This window comes from Mastomys coucha, chromosome X (assembly GCF_008632895.1).
Source record: "Mastomys coucha isolate ucsf_1 chromosome X, UCSF_Mcou_1, whole genome shotgun sequence".
NCBI lineage: Eukaryota > Metazoa > Chordata > Mammalia > Rodentia > Muridae > Mastomys > Mastomys coucha.
This window is the reverse complement of record NC_045030.1, coordinates 157401043-157417314: the sequence shown is the minus strand read 5'-3', so window position 1 is coordinate 157417314 and position 16272 is coordinate 157401043. Positions and strand designations below refer to the sequence as shown.

General features: G+C 33.0%; 1 protein-coding gene across 5 annotated transcripts in view; it reads right to left on the bottom strand.

Moving 5' to 3' along the window:
* Positions 1 to 16272, bottom strand: part of Ap1s2 (adaptor related protein complex 1 subunit sigma 2) — a 24358-nt gene that overhangs the window by 1412 nt on the left and 6674 nt on the right. Inside the window, exons 3-5 of one of the 5 annotated variants that reach the window (XR_004118672.1) lie at positions 15132 to 15240; positions 13911 to 14048; positions 10724 to 10818 (exon numbers count right to left, since the gene is read on the bottom strand). Coding sequence is in view for 4 of the 5 variants with exons in the window: in XM_031370839.1 (XP_031226699.1) it covers positions 4985 to 5041; positions 13911 to 14048; positions 15132 to 15240 (304 nt within the window). In the remaining variant the exon portion in view is untranslated. Of the gene's footprint in view, positions 1 to 623; positions 633 to 2408; positions 5042 to 10723; positions 10819 to 13910; positions 14049 to 15131; positions 15241 to 16272 lie in introns of those variants that run through there. The other 4 variants (XM_031370829.1, XM_031370861.1, XM_031370839.1 and 1 more) reach the window with 4 other exon arrangements.

Below are 16272 nucleotides of genomic sequence, written 5' to 3'. Positions count from 1 at the left end.
TTTTCAGATTTGTGCCTAAAATGTCAGAAGAATGTTTTTAGCATTTACTAAATACCTATTATTGACTAATGTGTTGGGCACCATTGCTATAACACAAAAAGCAATCAAGCCCATTGTAAACTAACTAGCAGCAATGTATTAAATTACATACAGAAAAAATATCTAAAATATTAAAATTCAAAATGTCTTCCAAATAAAAGGTTCCCTCCCCTTAAGTTTTTAGTGTGTTTGAACATATTTTCAATGTTCAGTTTTGTCACATGTTATCGAGAGAAATGTCTACCTTGTGTCATTTTTCCTTAACTGTCCACTACAATGCTTTAGAAACAGTTAACCTTCCCAGACCTCCCCTGGGCAACCACTGGCACTGGTAGAGGTGACATACAGAAAAAAACCGCTATGGAACAAAAAGCTTTTTTGTCTTAATGTAAGAATGAATATTTGTTTTTAAATATCAAAGACAAATCAGCCAAATCTAAAAGAGATATTTTCAAAATTTCCAAACTGACCAATTTCTACACTACAAAAATAAAAAAGGACCATATAGGTCAGACGTTAGCGATTACTAACAACTTGAATAGATGAAAACAATGTAAGATTTTCTTATCCAATAATAAACTTACTTTTGCATCCTAATCATGAGACAGCACAAAACAAGGAAAAGAAAAATTAAATTACATCAGGAATCTTTAGAATGTTAGGTTGAATGGTAGGAATCTATACAGTGTAATCTTAAATGACTTAAAATCTGTTGTTTCCAGATTTGGAAAACAAAAATAGTAGTACTTACCTCCATGTGTTGAGAGAGTTTAAGGCTCAATGCCTGATTTAAAGAAAGTGTTTCAAAAAATATTGATAGTTACACAACTGAAATCTAAATGAAGGGTTTAGCATTTAGTATTAAATACCATAGCCAAAAAAAGTTCATAGAATGCCTGTTAATATGCTTATCTAGTAATGAAAAATGGGTGAAATCAGCTTTAGTGAAAAGGGACACTTTTCCAAAAGGTAGTATAATCTATGAAGTACACTTGCCTCCCCAGTTTAACTTCAATGCAATCAGGTTACAGATCTAAGAAAGATGGAGGATAAAAGAGAAAGGTAAACACTGCTACAAGAATATAATCACCTAAATAGGAATGTAGCAAACTGGTATTAAAAGGGTTTTGTTTCTTAATGGCAAAGAATAGGGGGGAAAACAGGCTTGGTAAAAATTGAGGGACTGAAGGCCTATGAACCACCTGATATAAAATGTCTTTGCAACCTAACGGAGACAATCACAAGACAAAATTAGTTCCTGTCCATTTTGTTTGGTGTGGTTCTTAGCTGTTAGGAATAAATACTAGAACATTAAAGATGAAAATATCAGTTTGTCTAGGGTTTGTGCTTGAACTGGATGTGAGGTTGGTAACTGTTGATGTTGAATGATGTATGTATGAATCCTTTATATGGGATTCTGTTTTTGTCTAGATGTTTTCCTGATAGTTTTTTTTTTTTTTTTTTAAAGATAGCCTAACAACAGTAGTGATGGATTCCCATCTCCCCTGATTAAAATGTTTGGCTTTTATAACCATTAAATATACTGAAAGTGACATCTAAATCACTTAACTATTTCATGCTGTGGGCTCAGTAATGGTTAAAATGGTGAATTCTATATTTTTTTCCTCACAATCTAAAACATTACCTGGAAAAATGAAAATATAAAATATTTTATCAAAAGGGATGGAGAAGAAAATAGTCATTCTCATGAGTCAAAGTACATGTGAATTTAAAAGTTATTTCCACCTAATATTTACTCATTTTAAAATTTCATGTAATCTTTAATTTGTTAAAGGATCCCTACACTGAATTTTATACAGTTTATATGCTTAGCGTATCTAGATAAAAATGGCCTATAACTGTTCCCTAGAGCTGATCAGATTTCTCCAAGATGCTCACTGCCTGTGGTCTGAGGAGAATCATTTTGCTTTCTGAATATGCATTATTTAATAATATACGTCCTTTCTAAAAGTCTAGTTTAACTTACACATTATATTCCTGTAAGACTGGGCAAGTTCAATGTTTTTACAAAGTGTTTATAATACAAAATGTAATTTTTGCAAGTTTACACTAAAATTGTAGCTCAAAATTATTTAGGGAAACACTTAAAATAGAATGGTTGTTACCAGGGCCTGCCTTCAGTAAGAGAGAAATGGGAAGTAATTGGCTGATGAGTTATGTAATTTCAGTTCTGCAAGATGAAAAAGTTCTGGAGATCTGTTGTACAACAATGCGAATATACTTAGTACTATTGTAGGCTCAGAAATTGTTATTTTTTAAAAAGTCACAACTTAAAAAATTACCTGGAGGGATGAAAATATAAAATGTTATTTTATCAAAAAGGATGGAGAAGAAAGAAGTCATTCACATGAGACAAAGTACATGCAATACTTTATTTTAGACATGCAAGAAAAGCTATTTCAGAATCTGCTAATTTAAAGCAAGCAGCTCTATACAGATACCCCCTCCCCCTCACAAAAGCACAACATTTGTTACAGCTCAGCACACAGCATCCAAAACAAACAGGCATGAGACAATGCATATTTATGCAACATTAAAATCAGATGAACAACATGTAGTGTGGGAAGATGGGAAAAATGGAAATGAAAGACCAATGTTTTGTGATGTTTCAGATGGTAATGGAGAGAGCTGAGCTGTACTACATTTCCTAAGACATTTTATACATCATCTTTCATTGGGAAACTGGTTTGGGTACCTTCTGAAGTTACTAGAGTTTTTGGCATATTTAGTTTTTGTCTTTTGACACAGGGATGCCCTAGGTCCTATAGTAACTCATCTTCCTCCTGCATCAGCCTCCCAAGTGCTAGGATGACAGGCATGCACTACCATGCCTCTTAAGTTATTGTTTAGTAACAATTTACTTAGGCTTTAAACTCTCTAGATAGACAAATGAGTTATCTGGTATTTTTATAGTAAAATCTGCTAAATATTATTAAATGCATATTTTTATAAAATTAAAAGTTTTTAGTATTCCAAAATATACAATATCATTAACACAGCAGTGAGTGTTTAGAAGGCTTAATATATTAATTAGGAAGCCATTAACTAATAAAATATAAATGTTTGAATATTTAAATTTTTGTGTCACATAAGTAGGCTCAGTATTACTGACTCAAGGGCTGTTACTAGCAACAATACAGGAGACTGTGACATAGCTTTCTGATAGTTCTTAAGGGGCTTCTGATACTGCACAAATGTGGCTTAATAAATATTGGCAATACAAAATTTCTTAAAAATTGAAATGTTTTAACCTTAGATCTTAGAGAATTGTACAATTGATTTTTTTCTCATATTGCTTCAACATGCACTTTTAGGTGATACAGTGTAACATATCAGCTCATACAGACTGTAAAATAATCTTAGTGCTAAATAAAGCTGGGTTTTCTTCAACAGTGGAAGATCAAACGACATTAAATATTATAGTGCTCCTCATTATGCCTGAGCTCCTAACTGTTCTTTCTTTGGTAAACATTTGTGATTGTTCCCGGTCTTTCTCTTAGACACTCATAAGATTAATCACAGATGATTTACTAATGATAACTTGTATGTGTTCAGAATATTATTCAAAACATTCACAAGTCATATTTTGTCAAGAAGAAATCGGTAGTAGACAGAAAAAACTAAGTCAATATCATATACAGAATAAATAGAATTAGGAATAGGCACAAAAAAAATACAATCATAAAGGTACTAGCTCTAAGATGTTATATTATTTTACAGGAGAATTAGTCACCAAGCTGAGGACATTTTCTTTCATAAGTATATCAGCTCTCTATTTCCTCTGTGAAACTCTGCATAGTCGATGAGCAGTCATTAGTACACAGGGACATTAAAATATTCATGGCGTGGCTACAAAAGAAATGCATATATTCTTACACACAGTATACAAGCTGATGGAGACACAATCAGAATGTTTAGTTCAGAGTAAAATTAAAGCATCAGATTTGCTTTTGTTCTTTGGTTTGTGGCTGAACACTTACGTTCTTAATGCCCAGTTCAGATTTATCTTTTTCAAGTTCATGGTATGTAACAGTAAACAAGATGACCTACATTCTACAGAATCCTGAAGCACTGTACTTACTACTAATCTGAAAAGATTGCCAGTTTAAGTAAATGCTAATTAGTGGCAAGTTCAGTTAGAATACTCCCTTTTCACCAGTGTGTTACATTCATTAGGGTCCTATTACACTAAGGAGAGATCCCAGAGAAAAGGCTTCCCAATAAGTTAAAACTAGTCATCATATGGTATTGTTAAGTACCTATGAAAGCTTTTAATTGTTGACTTAGATAAAAAAAAAAATATGACTCTGAAGCTAAAAGATTGATTTTTTGAAAGTTCTCAAAATGATCCTAAGGAACCCCCTAAAAATTTTAAACATCTGCCGATATATATATCTAACAAGGTGTTAGATGTTCTCACATCAAAAAGTGACAAAAATAACCAAAGGTGGGGTCTTAAATGGATCTCACAGCATCCCAGATGAATTTTAAAGTTAGAACTCTAAAATATTAGGCTACAAAAGCTGCCCCTTTCCCTTTTAGAATAGTGTAATGGTAAAACAAGTAAAGCATTATTAGTAACAAATGCCCATTGCTTCATTTTATAGAAGCTTTCATTCTCACAGAGAGAGTCTTCATCTGTAATAACATTACTGATTTACTATATTTAACGATACTTTGTCAATGACTCTCATCCAATTTCAATATTTTGTATAAAAGGTAAATTATAATCCCAATTATGAATTATAGGGAAAATTTTCTTAAAACCATCAATTTAATGAAGTAATAGGGCTACCCATTGGTATTGCAATTAATTTTCCAAATAATGCCAAAATACAAATAATAAGCTTGACAAAATTATAATTAGAGCTGAATTCATATATCCTACTACATTTTGATGCATGTCTGTATTCCAGCACGTATTCTAGTATGCATTCTTATACCCAATGAAACTCTTGCTGTGATACATAGTCTCTGTTTTCTGGAGAGAGAACAAGAAAAGTTTAAGTCTCAAATCACCTTATACTTCAATACCAGTTCTTTGTCTTTATGTTACAGTTTTTAAACTTTTTGATTTCTCAACTTTATAGCATGTCATACGAAAACTAACCACAATAGTTTTTATGCCCATTGAAGGAGGAAGGTGGTTTCCCCAACAGGGCTGAATAAAGTAAATTATAATAAAAGTAAAAATAGAATAAAATGCAGTCATTTATTCCTGGAGAAGACTTACAAGGACAAAAGTTCCATATGAACAATTTTGAAATGGCACTGCCATTTTTTTTTAACTAACAGGTTTTGGTTTGTTTGTTTTTGTTTTTAATGATCCTTTGGAAAGCAAAAGGGTTGATGATAAGCCAAGCTACTTTTTTAATGCCAAGGGTCCACACTACTGTACTGAAACAAGAAATTAGTACCTATCAATTGTCAAGAATATTCTTTATAGGAAGAAGCCCCTCTTCACTGGAAGGGCATCCTTCAAGAAAGATGCCTCTAAATTGCACAAAAATAAATGGTGGTATATATAGTAAATGGTATCCTTTCATCATTTTTAGGGTACTGGGAAATGTCCAGTTCAGACTGTTAAGATCTGAAGAAGTTCTGCTATAAATAAGTACTTTAATGACTAACTACATAACATTTAATACTGGACTTTTAGGTAAAAGATTTAACTATGTCTGTAATTGACCAAGAGTTTCCTCCTCTCATATGCAAAGGATATACAGTAAGTTCAACATAAACATCATTATTCTGGACCTTTATATTATCAATACATTTTCTGAGTAAAAAACAAGTATGTAAGAATTAGAAGTGGAGGTACAGCCCATCACAACATACAAAAGACCCTGCACAACTAGGTCTACTATCTTGCACTTCCCATGGGCACCTTTGGAAACAGTCTCTCATATATATATCCCAGCAAACTGAATTTATGAATATTACAAATGTATTATTTCCAACCTGAAATGAGCCCTCAGTATGGGCAACCCCTTTGCTCAGCACTTAACTTATTCTTTGGTGAATCTGTTGCCAAACCCCACACTTTGCTTGTTATTTTCTCTTTTCCCCAGTCCCCAGTGGTTCTCCTCTAGATGTCATTTTTCAAGTCCAAGAATAAGAACTTTCTCAAATTTGCTCATCTAACTCATGAAGAGAAAAGATCTCCAGCTTTACTCCATTAGTGCCTTATAACAAAGGAAATGTTTCTTGCCTACAACTAGTGCTTTTGATTCCTCCCTATGCCCCCTTTCAATACAGTATACTTTCCCCTTTATTCGTAATGCTCATTACTCTTTGCATGAGTTCCTTCTCGACAGTAAGCATGCTTTTTTTATCTTTCCTCTGTACTACTAATAATTTCACTCTCAAGCTACAAAAGGACTAGATGTAGTGTGGCAAATTTAAGATGTCAAAACATCAGACAAGAATCAACTTAGCTCTCTTTTCAAAACCACCTGTCTTCCTAAGAAAAGACAAGCCCTAGTACCATAAAATTTCCTAGATATTCATTCACCATTATAAGATTACGATGTGGCTCATAAGTAAAACTAACCAGAAAGCTTAAATACTCCTAAAATAGCAATTGCATTGGCTTAAGTACTGTTAAACTGAGAGATATTTAAGTAACCTAATGGTGTTAGATATCCAAGACTGAATGGCTACTCTCCTGATTCTAGTTCAATGTGATAAGAGAAAAAAATTATATTTAATGAAGAGCAAATATAAGGAAGTGTAGTTCAGTGTGATAAGAGGAAAATTATATTTAATGAGGAAGTGTGATTTTCAAGTTTTTACCTTACTTCAGTTGTTTTAAAAGGAGTTTCTTTCCATACTCCATCATTATAAAATAGTGTATTTTGTTCCTTGTTTTAAAGCCCCAAAGGGCCATACAATATATGAAACCACTAAGATCTATTTTGAGCAACGAATTTTAAAAACAGAAGGATTAAAAACAGTTTATAAGGAACTTTTTAGATGACAGGGCTCATGGTGTAGTCCATCTGTAACAACACAATGTGAACTCGCATTCAGACTGCAGCATTTGTCTACCAAAAAGTTAATATAAAATAAATATTTTAAAACTTGTTAGTTTTTCTCATCTGAAAAATGGAGGGAGGAGCTATATGATAGTCAATATTCTGCTTCTTGATCATTTGTAATTTCATAACTTGATTATCTTTCCATATCATTACATGGGAATTTAGTCTTATTTATTTTACAGTTATATTAGCAATGTCAGGTATGGCTACTGTAATTCTCTTCATTTGTTTACCACTGATGTTTCCCACTGGGTAAATTCCAATGGCTTAGCCTATGTCTTGGTGCATATACATACATATGCATGGATACATATATTTCTTAGTTGAATAAAATACTTGGATGTGCACTAATGGGACAAAAGATATAGTACATGTTTCATCATGAAACAGACACCACAAAAACCAATCCTTAATGAAATTACAATGTTAAGTGTTTACAAGCAGTAACAAGAATGTCTCTGATTGTTATAAGAAAATAGTTAAAAGGGTTAGTTAGTATTTTAATTTGTATTCCCTTAGGAAAGACTTTTTTGTTCATCCTTGACTTAGTCACGCCCTCTGCTCTTTCATACTGGGCTACTCATCTATATCTATTATTATTTTCTTAAAAATAACAAGTTGAGTAATTTTTTAATTATGTCTTACAAATGCTACTTTAAACCTGTTAATTGTAAGATATTAAGGAAAAATTACTTTCTCTGGCATCTAATTATACTTTTAAAATAAAACAACAGAAAAATTAGCTGACTAAAGAAATATTTTAAGCTTATTCTAGTATAGGTAAATTTGCCCTGAAATACTCTAAATTTAATCACTTTTCTAAACAAATGATTTCTTAGAATCAGAATTTCAATCAAACTCTTCAAGTCTAATAGGATGATGAAGAACAAAAAGTGTGTAACAAAAGAAAGTCTGACTATGGAAGGTCTGGTCACTTTAGTCTTCCTTTACAAAATGACCACATCCTAAAGTAGATGAGGAAATCACCAACAAATTCAATAGTGTTCTGCCTGCCTGCAGGGTAGATTCAATCTGGTTTCCACATAAAAACTCAATTACCTTAATAGAAGTGAACAGATCTAGTTGTTGTTGAGGAAATTAGATCATTCCGTGACATCCCATAAGCTTTGCTATGGGTTAGGTTCTAAAGGCAACCATACATTATCTCCCCAGTTGCTAGTTATCAGGCAAATGTAATTTGTATGAATCACAGGGGTGATTTTTATAGCCATTTATGTGTTAGCATGTTATTATTTTGACAATTTTAATTTTTTGCACTCCTTATATTTCTTATTTTCACCCATTATTTATACTGAATATTATATGTGCTACTATATTATAATACTACATATTTAAAATATGTAACAGTTCATAAATGAAAAATGAAATTTTTAGCTCAAAGTGTTAAATTAAGTCAGGGTTTCTCAACTTTGATACAACTGGCTTTTGGGGCTGGATAATTCTTTGGTAGGTATGTCATGTGCAGAATAGGATATTTAACAGTGTCCTTAGTCTCTACCTACTAGATGCCATGCACTGCTTTGGCTCTGCTTGGTGGGTAAGATTATATTCAAGTGTGTTGGCTTGTATTTACTAATTTTTCTGCTATGGAAATTAATTTTTTTAAAGTAAAAGAGGAAACAAAACAAATTATAATATCAGTAGGGGAATAAATCAAATCTAAAATTTTTCATCAAGTACTGTTTAATGAAAAAAAAAAAACCACCACTGACCATTCAGAATATGCTCTTAGTAGGTCCTAACTCTAGGATCCTGAAATCAATTATGAAGGTTAAGATTGACATTTAAAAAAAGAAAAATAGAAGACAAAATTTGAGAGAGCAAAGAAAGTAATGAGAATATTATTTAATAATTTTTGGACTTTGTATACAAAACAGTAATATAAATGCTTTAGTATAAAACTGCATTACTATGGGTTCTAGTAAAATTTTGTTTCAAGATCAAATTTATAATTGACTATTTAAATTATTCCAATTTTTAATCATTACAAAACTCCAAGAAAAGCTAGGGATATAGGACTGTGATGGAGGGTGGCCACTACCTCTGAGTTCTATCCCAAGGTGCTGCAAAAACAAAGAAGAAACAGAGTTCACAGTAGCCACTATGAGTTCACCATGAGTTCACCGTGAGTTAGGAAAGAAACAAAGGGGGTGGTTTCAAAATTCTGAAGAATAAACAAAAAGGAAGAGGAGGGAGAGGAAGAGGAGGAAGAGGAGGAGGAAGAGGAGGAAGAGGAGGAGGAGGAGGAGGCTGACTAAAACTACATAGAACAAAATGATTACAATTTGAAAACCAGACACCAATGACACTAGTCATAGTATATGGTACTAAAAATAAAGCTAAAGGATAGAGATCTACTCTGGATTATATATCTGCCTGCTTCTGGACTGTCTATTTCAAGTATCAATAAAACTTCATTTCTCCATATCTGTTCTAGCATATCTTGAACTACATTTAAAGTACTCTTGCATTAAAAACTATAGCCTTAGCCGGGCGGTGGTGGCGCACGCCTTTAATCCCAGCACTTGGGAGGCAGAGGCAGGCGGATTTCTAAGTTCAAGGCCAGCCTGGTCTACAGAGTGAGTTCCAGGGCTATACAGAGAAACCCTGTCTTGAAAAACAAACAAACAAACAAAAAAACAAAAAACAAAACAACAATAACAACAACAAAAACTATAGCCTTAACTTTTAATCCAGTTAAAGAGGTCTAGGCTTAAAAGTTATAACATGAAAGAATGGTGCTTACAAAAGAATTTTAGGGGTTTTATCTTATTAAAGGAAATAAAGCAAAAGATTTATAATAAAATGTTTGCTGTTGAATGACAATTTTATATATTTGAAAAGATTTGTACTTTTTTAAACAATTTAAGATATTCTTGAATCTCACTAGCTTGCCTAAATATTCTTAAGTAGCAAGGCTTAATTTTTTGAAACATTTAAATCTTCACATTATAAGATATTTTAAGAAATATTTATTTGTTAATATTATTATAAAAGCCTTACTTTTTTTTACAGAAAGCATCCTTTCTCTCAAGATTCTTACCTTTCCATTTTTATGCAGTCCCACAGATTAATGATTACTTTCACAAAGACATAGCAAACTATTTAAGTTATTTCATGCAGGCCTCAGCACTAAAACAAATCAATTTGAGCAGCAGTAATTCTCCATAGACTATCATGTTCTACATGAGACAAACAAACATCTGCAAGTCCAGTGACCCTATTCATAAACTAGATCATCTTCAAATAGAAGCAAATTCATGAGTATAGTGCTTTGCTTTTGGCACCTCACCTTTTTCCATTCCATGGATTACTTTAGTGAGAAGCAATACCAACAGCAAACAAAGCTCAAAAAAAAAAAAAAAAATCCCCAAGAATTTCAAAGTGATGCTGTTAGTATAAGAAAGAAAGGTCGACACATCTCAAAGCGCTGATCAACATTGTCATGCATGTACCGCTAAGGTTATATCAAGCCTGATGCCTAATATTTAACTATTTGATCTTCACAGATCAAGCAAGGACTTGAAATCATCTCACGTGCAACAGTCTCTGCATAGTGCCATTTTTTATTCATGCCACAAAATGGTAAATTTAGTAGTTACCAATAAATAAGTTGGGGGTCAAAGGAACTAAAGTCTTAGACTGTTCTTTATCATAAGATATCCTCAGACAAACCTCCCCATTCTTCATTCTGGCTCTATAAAATTAAGGAGCAGAGAAAAGCTGGTAAGTGCCTGCCTTCACAGGAAAAAGTAGCCGTACTATTATTTCCTTATAAGTTCAATTGCATCATTAGCTCTCCCATTACCACCCCAAAACTAGGTATATGGAGAGGGAAATATGCTAAGCATTGTAAAGAATAGAACTTTATTAATCTCAGCATGTCATATCTTCATATAAAAATCAACTTTAGTACAATGGCATGTTGAGATGACATGTTTTAAATTCCAACAGTCAAGTAGTAACAGATTGAATAATAGGCCAATTTCTCAGATTTCCCTCCCAAAGGTAATTATGAACTCATGCAACCAAAAGATATAAATACAGAATTGGTTGCAAATGTCAAATATGAAAAATATACTATTAAGTCTCAATGTTTGCTAATACTTTGGCAGTTATTATTCAGATATACATTTTTTTGTTCTGTAGCATAACAGAAGAAAATCTACTTTAGCCACTGACTATCTGCCTTGTCTGCCCACAAAATGAAAGATTACCTTAATTACATATTTATATAAATTGTGCAAAAGCAAGATTTTAATAAATTCTCTAAATAGAAATTTTAAAAATATCTAAAATCAAAACTATTTTAATTTATGTATATTCCTAAGCCAATAAAGTTCATTATTAATTCAAAATCATCTTCAGTGCTTAAAATAGTCCAAATAAAGACTTTGACACTAAATAGAAAAGTCAAAATACATGAAAAATTACATTAAAATCAGGTTTTTAGTACTTTCACTGCAAAGTTTAAGATGAATTTAGCTACAATAGCTATGCTTAAACAATTTTAGAAACAAAACCACTTCAGGACATCGACAAAGTGGCTAATATATCTCAAGCTATAAGACCTACAAAGCTATTCTAGGCATTTTGGTAAATCTAACAAGAAGAGACTTTTGAAAAATACTGTCCATAAATCTACATATTCCATGAAAATTTCTAACTACTGGTAACAACAGTGAACATCCTCAGGCCTAAGAAGTAATAAATAGCACATACTACTATAATAATGCTTTGTATCCTCTCACAAGGTAAATATATACTATCAAGTAAACACAATGTTGTTGTCCTATTATAAAGCATACAGCAATTTTCCAGTAGCATTTACAAAGTAACCCAGGATCAAGGAGATAGCAGTGCCCTAAGCATTACTCTCTGGGAACATATTAAAAGCAAAAACTGAACTTTAACAGCTTTAAAAATGTCTTGAGAACAACAAAATATTAACCAGAAAATGATGAAAAACTTAGAAGAAATAAGTTCTCCAAGATTATAGTTCTATAATAATTAAACATTAAGACAAGACACAAATAAGAAAAAATTTCAATTCCCAATCCTGGGCCATTACTTTTGGTTAGTTTTATTTTTGGCAGGGCCTCAGGCTACCCTGAGGCTTCCTTTAAAACTTTCTTTGTAGCCCAGACCTTTAACTCCTGATTCTTCTGTCTCCACTTCCCAAGTGCTAATATTCAGTCATACGCCACCATATCTAGGTTTATGCTGAGCTGGGGACTGAAGACAGGGCATCATGAAAGGTAGGCAAACAGTCTTCCAACTGAGCTACACCCCAAACTTGACCTCATCAGTTTGGTTTGTTTGTTTTCTCTTAAGTGTGAGTAGTAAACAACAGAAGGAGATGCTAACTTTACAACCAATTTTATAAAGTAGAATATAGTCTTAGAGTCAGCATACCTGATGCCAAAATTACAAACCTCCAAAATAACATGTCTGCCATCAATTAATAATCCACTACAGCAAACTATGCACACAAGGAAAAAGGTCTGTGTTCATTTGACTACCAAACAGCAGATGGTACGGAGGCCACCCCTGAAATACTACAGTTTTGTACTCAGCAATCTATTTTCTGGCAACCACAACACTAAAAACACAGACTGTAGCCTCACATTTAGTAGAGTCTGGGTGGTATCAAGCAAACTTTAAGCAGGCCCTACAGCTGATACAGAGGATTTACTAGGAGTTCCCTCCGCTACAAATACCAAAAGTAAAGAAATTATAACAGAAAATTAAAGTTAGTCTTCTCCTCTTAGTCATTCCTTTAAAGCTAGCAATTTCAGAAATACTAAAAAACACTGAATTTAAAGTCTGGTTTACTAATTAAAAATTAATACATAATAGATAAGAAAGGGTTAAAATAAATGAGAAATATAAATCTACTTTCAATACTTCTAGTAAATGAACCCATAGGACACAAATATTTATGTTTCATATATATATATGTATATATACACATACACATATATGTATATATATCTTAATATATATTATATACATTATATATATATATTAATGAAAATACCCTATGTTTTCTTTACTAACACATTTTCATGCTAAACTCCCTATACTGTAATAACTACCATAAGCTCTAAACCATAATTTAACTTGGTACCTCAGCATCAAACACATGATTAGCTCAGGATGATGAAGGCAATTAGAAAGGAAACAGGTTGCTATGGTTCTGGGATATGGAAGTTAAGAATATAATAGTTTTGACAGAACACGGTTAGTTATTTCAAAAGAACAAAGAAGTACAAATTTATTTTAAGTTAATTTTGTTAACCCCAAAGCCAGAGGGTTCTCTAAAAAGTTTAATTAGAAAACACTAACAATTGCTTGGCTACATTTATTCTTAATGGACATGAGGTGAAAACATGAACCAATTTGGAAAGGAAATGCCATAATCTCACAGTCAACTCCTAATTATCCACACTAATGAAAAAGGTGGAGGGGCTTTAAGTAATTCAAAACAAAGGATGACAAGTTCTTAAATGATTGTTACGTTTGGCCAATTGTTTCCCCCTTTTAATATATGCATTGATTCATTTATTTATTTGAATTAAAGATGCCTGTCCTCTAAACCTGACTGGCAGGCCTATCTCCCCAGAGAACCACCCATTCATAGATAACTGAGTTGATGTGACTGACACATGAACACTTCATACCAAGCATGCTTTGAGGTCATTTGTAAAACTCATAGGAATGATGACTGAGATTTCCCTAGCGAAAGCGAAACATGCTAGTTCCTTTTCAGGAGCCTAAGTAGCTTACCTCCTGCAGGAGATCGGCCTGCTCAATTGCTTTAAGGACATTTTTCTTGGATGTTTCCTGAACTTCTCCTCCCAAGAGGAATTCATCCAAAATAAAATAGGCCTTCTCAAAATTAAAGATGATATCAAGTTCACACACCTGAAAAGCAACAACAAAAGAAATAAGCAAACAGAAACATGGTCTGATAAAACTTAAGCCAAAGATGCTTATTCACTACTGGGCAGTGAATAAAATCTCATCAGACTGAATTGATCTTAATTCTTTTCAAAATAGAAATCTTGCTGATTAAGCACCATTGAATTAAGTAAGCTTAATTGTCAAATCTGAAGCACTTGACAGCACAATACCTACAAGTTAAGACCTGGCTCTGCATACTCCCTATGTAGTCAACTTAATAATTTTCCACTCATAAAAACTGATCTTTAAATCCACATATTTTGAGTAATATGATTAAGCTGCTAACAATTCTTAATAATATACATTCTTCCAGAAGGCTAATGTCAGTAATAGAATTCTATTTCATGTGTGTGCATGTGTGTGGGTGCATGTATGTGTGTGCGTGTGCACACTGGTGTGAAAATGGCTGTTGTTCCTCAGGAGCCATCTACCTGGTTTTTAGAGACAAGGTTTTTCTAGGCCTCACAGACTAGGATAGGCTAGCTGATCAGTGAGCTCCAAAGATCCATTCGTCTCCCCATCCTGGGGATTAGAAGCAAAAGACAGATGGCTCAGCATTGAAATGGACTGTCTGCACTTGCAAATGACCAAGGTTCATTTCCCAGCACCTACATTATAGCTCATCACCATCTGTATCTCTACTTCCAGGGGACTTGACATCTTCTTTTGGCTTTTGTGGACACCAAGTGTACAAGTGATGCATACATGTCTATGTATGCAAAACACCCATACATACAATATTTAAACAGCAGTAGCAGCCAGCACTGGCTTTTTATGTGCATAATGGGGATTGGATTCAGGTTTTCATACTTGGGTGGTAAGCACTTCATCAACTGAGCTATCTTTCCAGCATTCCTATTTTACTATTTTAAAACTTATTCTCACCATTATAATTAAATGAGTACATCTGTGGGGCCAGAGATTCTGAAAGTTGACTAGAAACACGGACAAGAAATAAGAGTCAGTGCTGTCCCCTCCTTATAGTTAGAATCCTCAAATAATAAGCCTGTTAGAGACAGGATAAAAACTAAAACTACTACTCACACTGCCAAAATACTTGTCAAGTAATTCCACGTAACGATGGATTATTTCCAGGGTAATCAGTTCATTGTCCTGATCCTCAATAGCACAGCAAAAATATAGACTGGCATATCTATAATGAAACAGAATTACAGAAAAATGTTATCCCTATAATCATGTTATCTAAATATATTTTCATGTCCTGTTCTACAAATCCCCATGCTTATTATAATCATGTTTATTCTTCTTTTAAAACAAATTCTTTTTCTCCTAGATTACAAAAGTAATAAATGCGCAAGAGAAATTTTGGAAAACACAGGCAAAAAGAAAAGAGAAAAATAATTCAATCATGTCTCTTAGAAGGAGTAATTGATCTTGCTCTTCTTCCTTTTAGATTGCTTTCTGAGCATTTGAAAAATATAATTGAGCCAGTTTTTCTTAAGTTTACTTAATTAGAACAAAATATACAGTGTGATTGATTCATGCTACAAGCAAATGGGAGAAAACAAGCTGTCAATTTATCCCAACTGAAGGGCCTATTGAAGATATTGTCAATGTTTTAGAACACATTATTGAAGGACAATGTATACACAGAAATCTCTGATCTGCAAGCCTGTGGTCTCTCAGAGTAGATGTTTCAATGTGTTCCCTTGTCCCCAGTAACAGAAATCAGGAAAGACAAAAGCAGGGCACCATCTCTAACTTGAGCAAAGAACTTCCTCTTGTTCCCATCATAACCTTGTTTTTATCAATTTAAAAAGCAAAGGCTATTCCAACTCTCCATTCTCCCTAATCCATGCCAGTATCTGGAGAGGCTGGCATAAATTATATAGAGCATTGGTTCTCACCCTTCCTAATGCTATGATATTTTAATACTGTTCTTCATGTTCTTCATGTTGGGACCCCCAATCATAAAATTATTTTCATTGCTACTTCAAAACTGTACTTTTGTTACTGTTATGAGTTATAATGTAAATAATTTTAGAGATGGGGTTTGCCAAAGGGGTTGTGACCCACAGGTTGAGAATGACTGATATAGGGGATTCTCTGAATTATGAAAACTAAAGATTAAATGATATAAAAATGACAGACCAAAATGCTGATACAATTGCTTTTATGAACAGAATAAAAAATAATTCTTTTGCAGAGATTATTATTTTTTTGT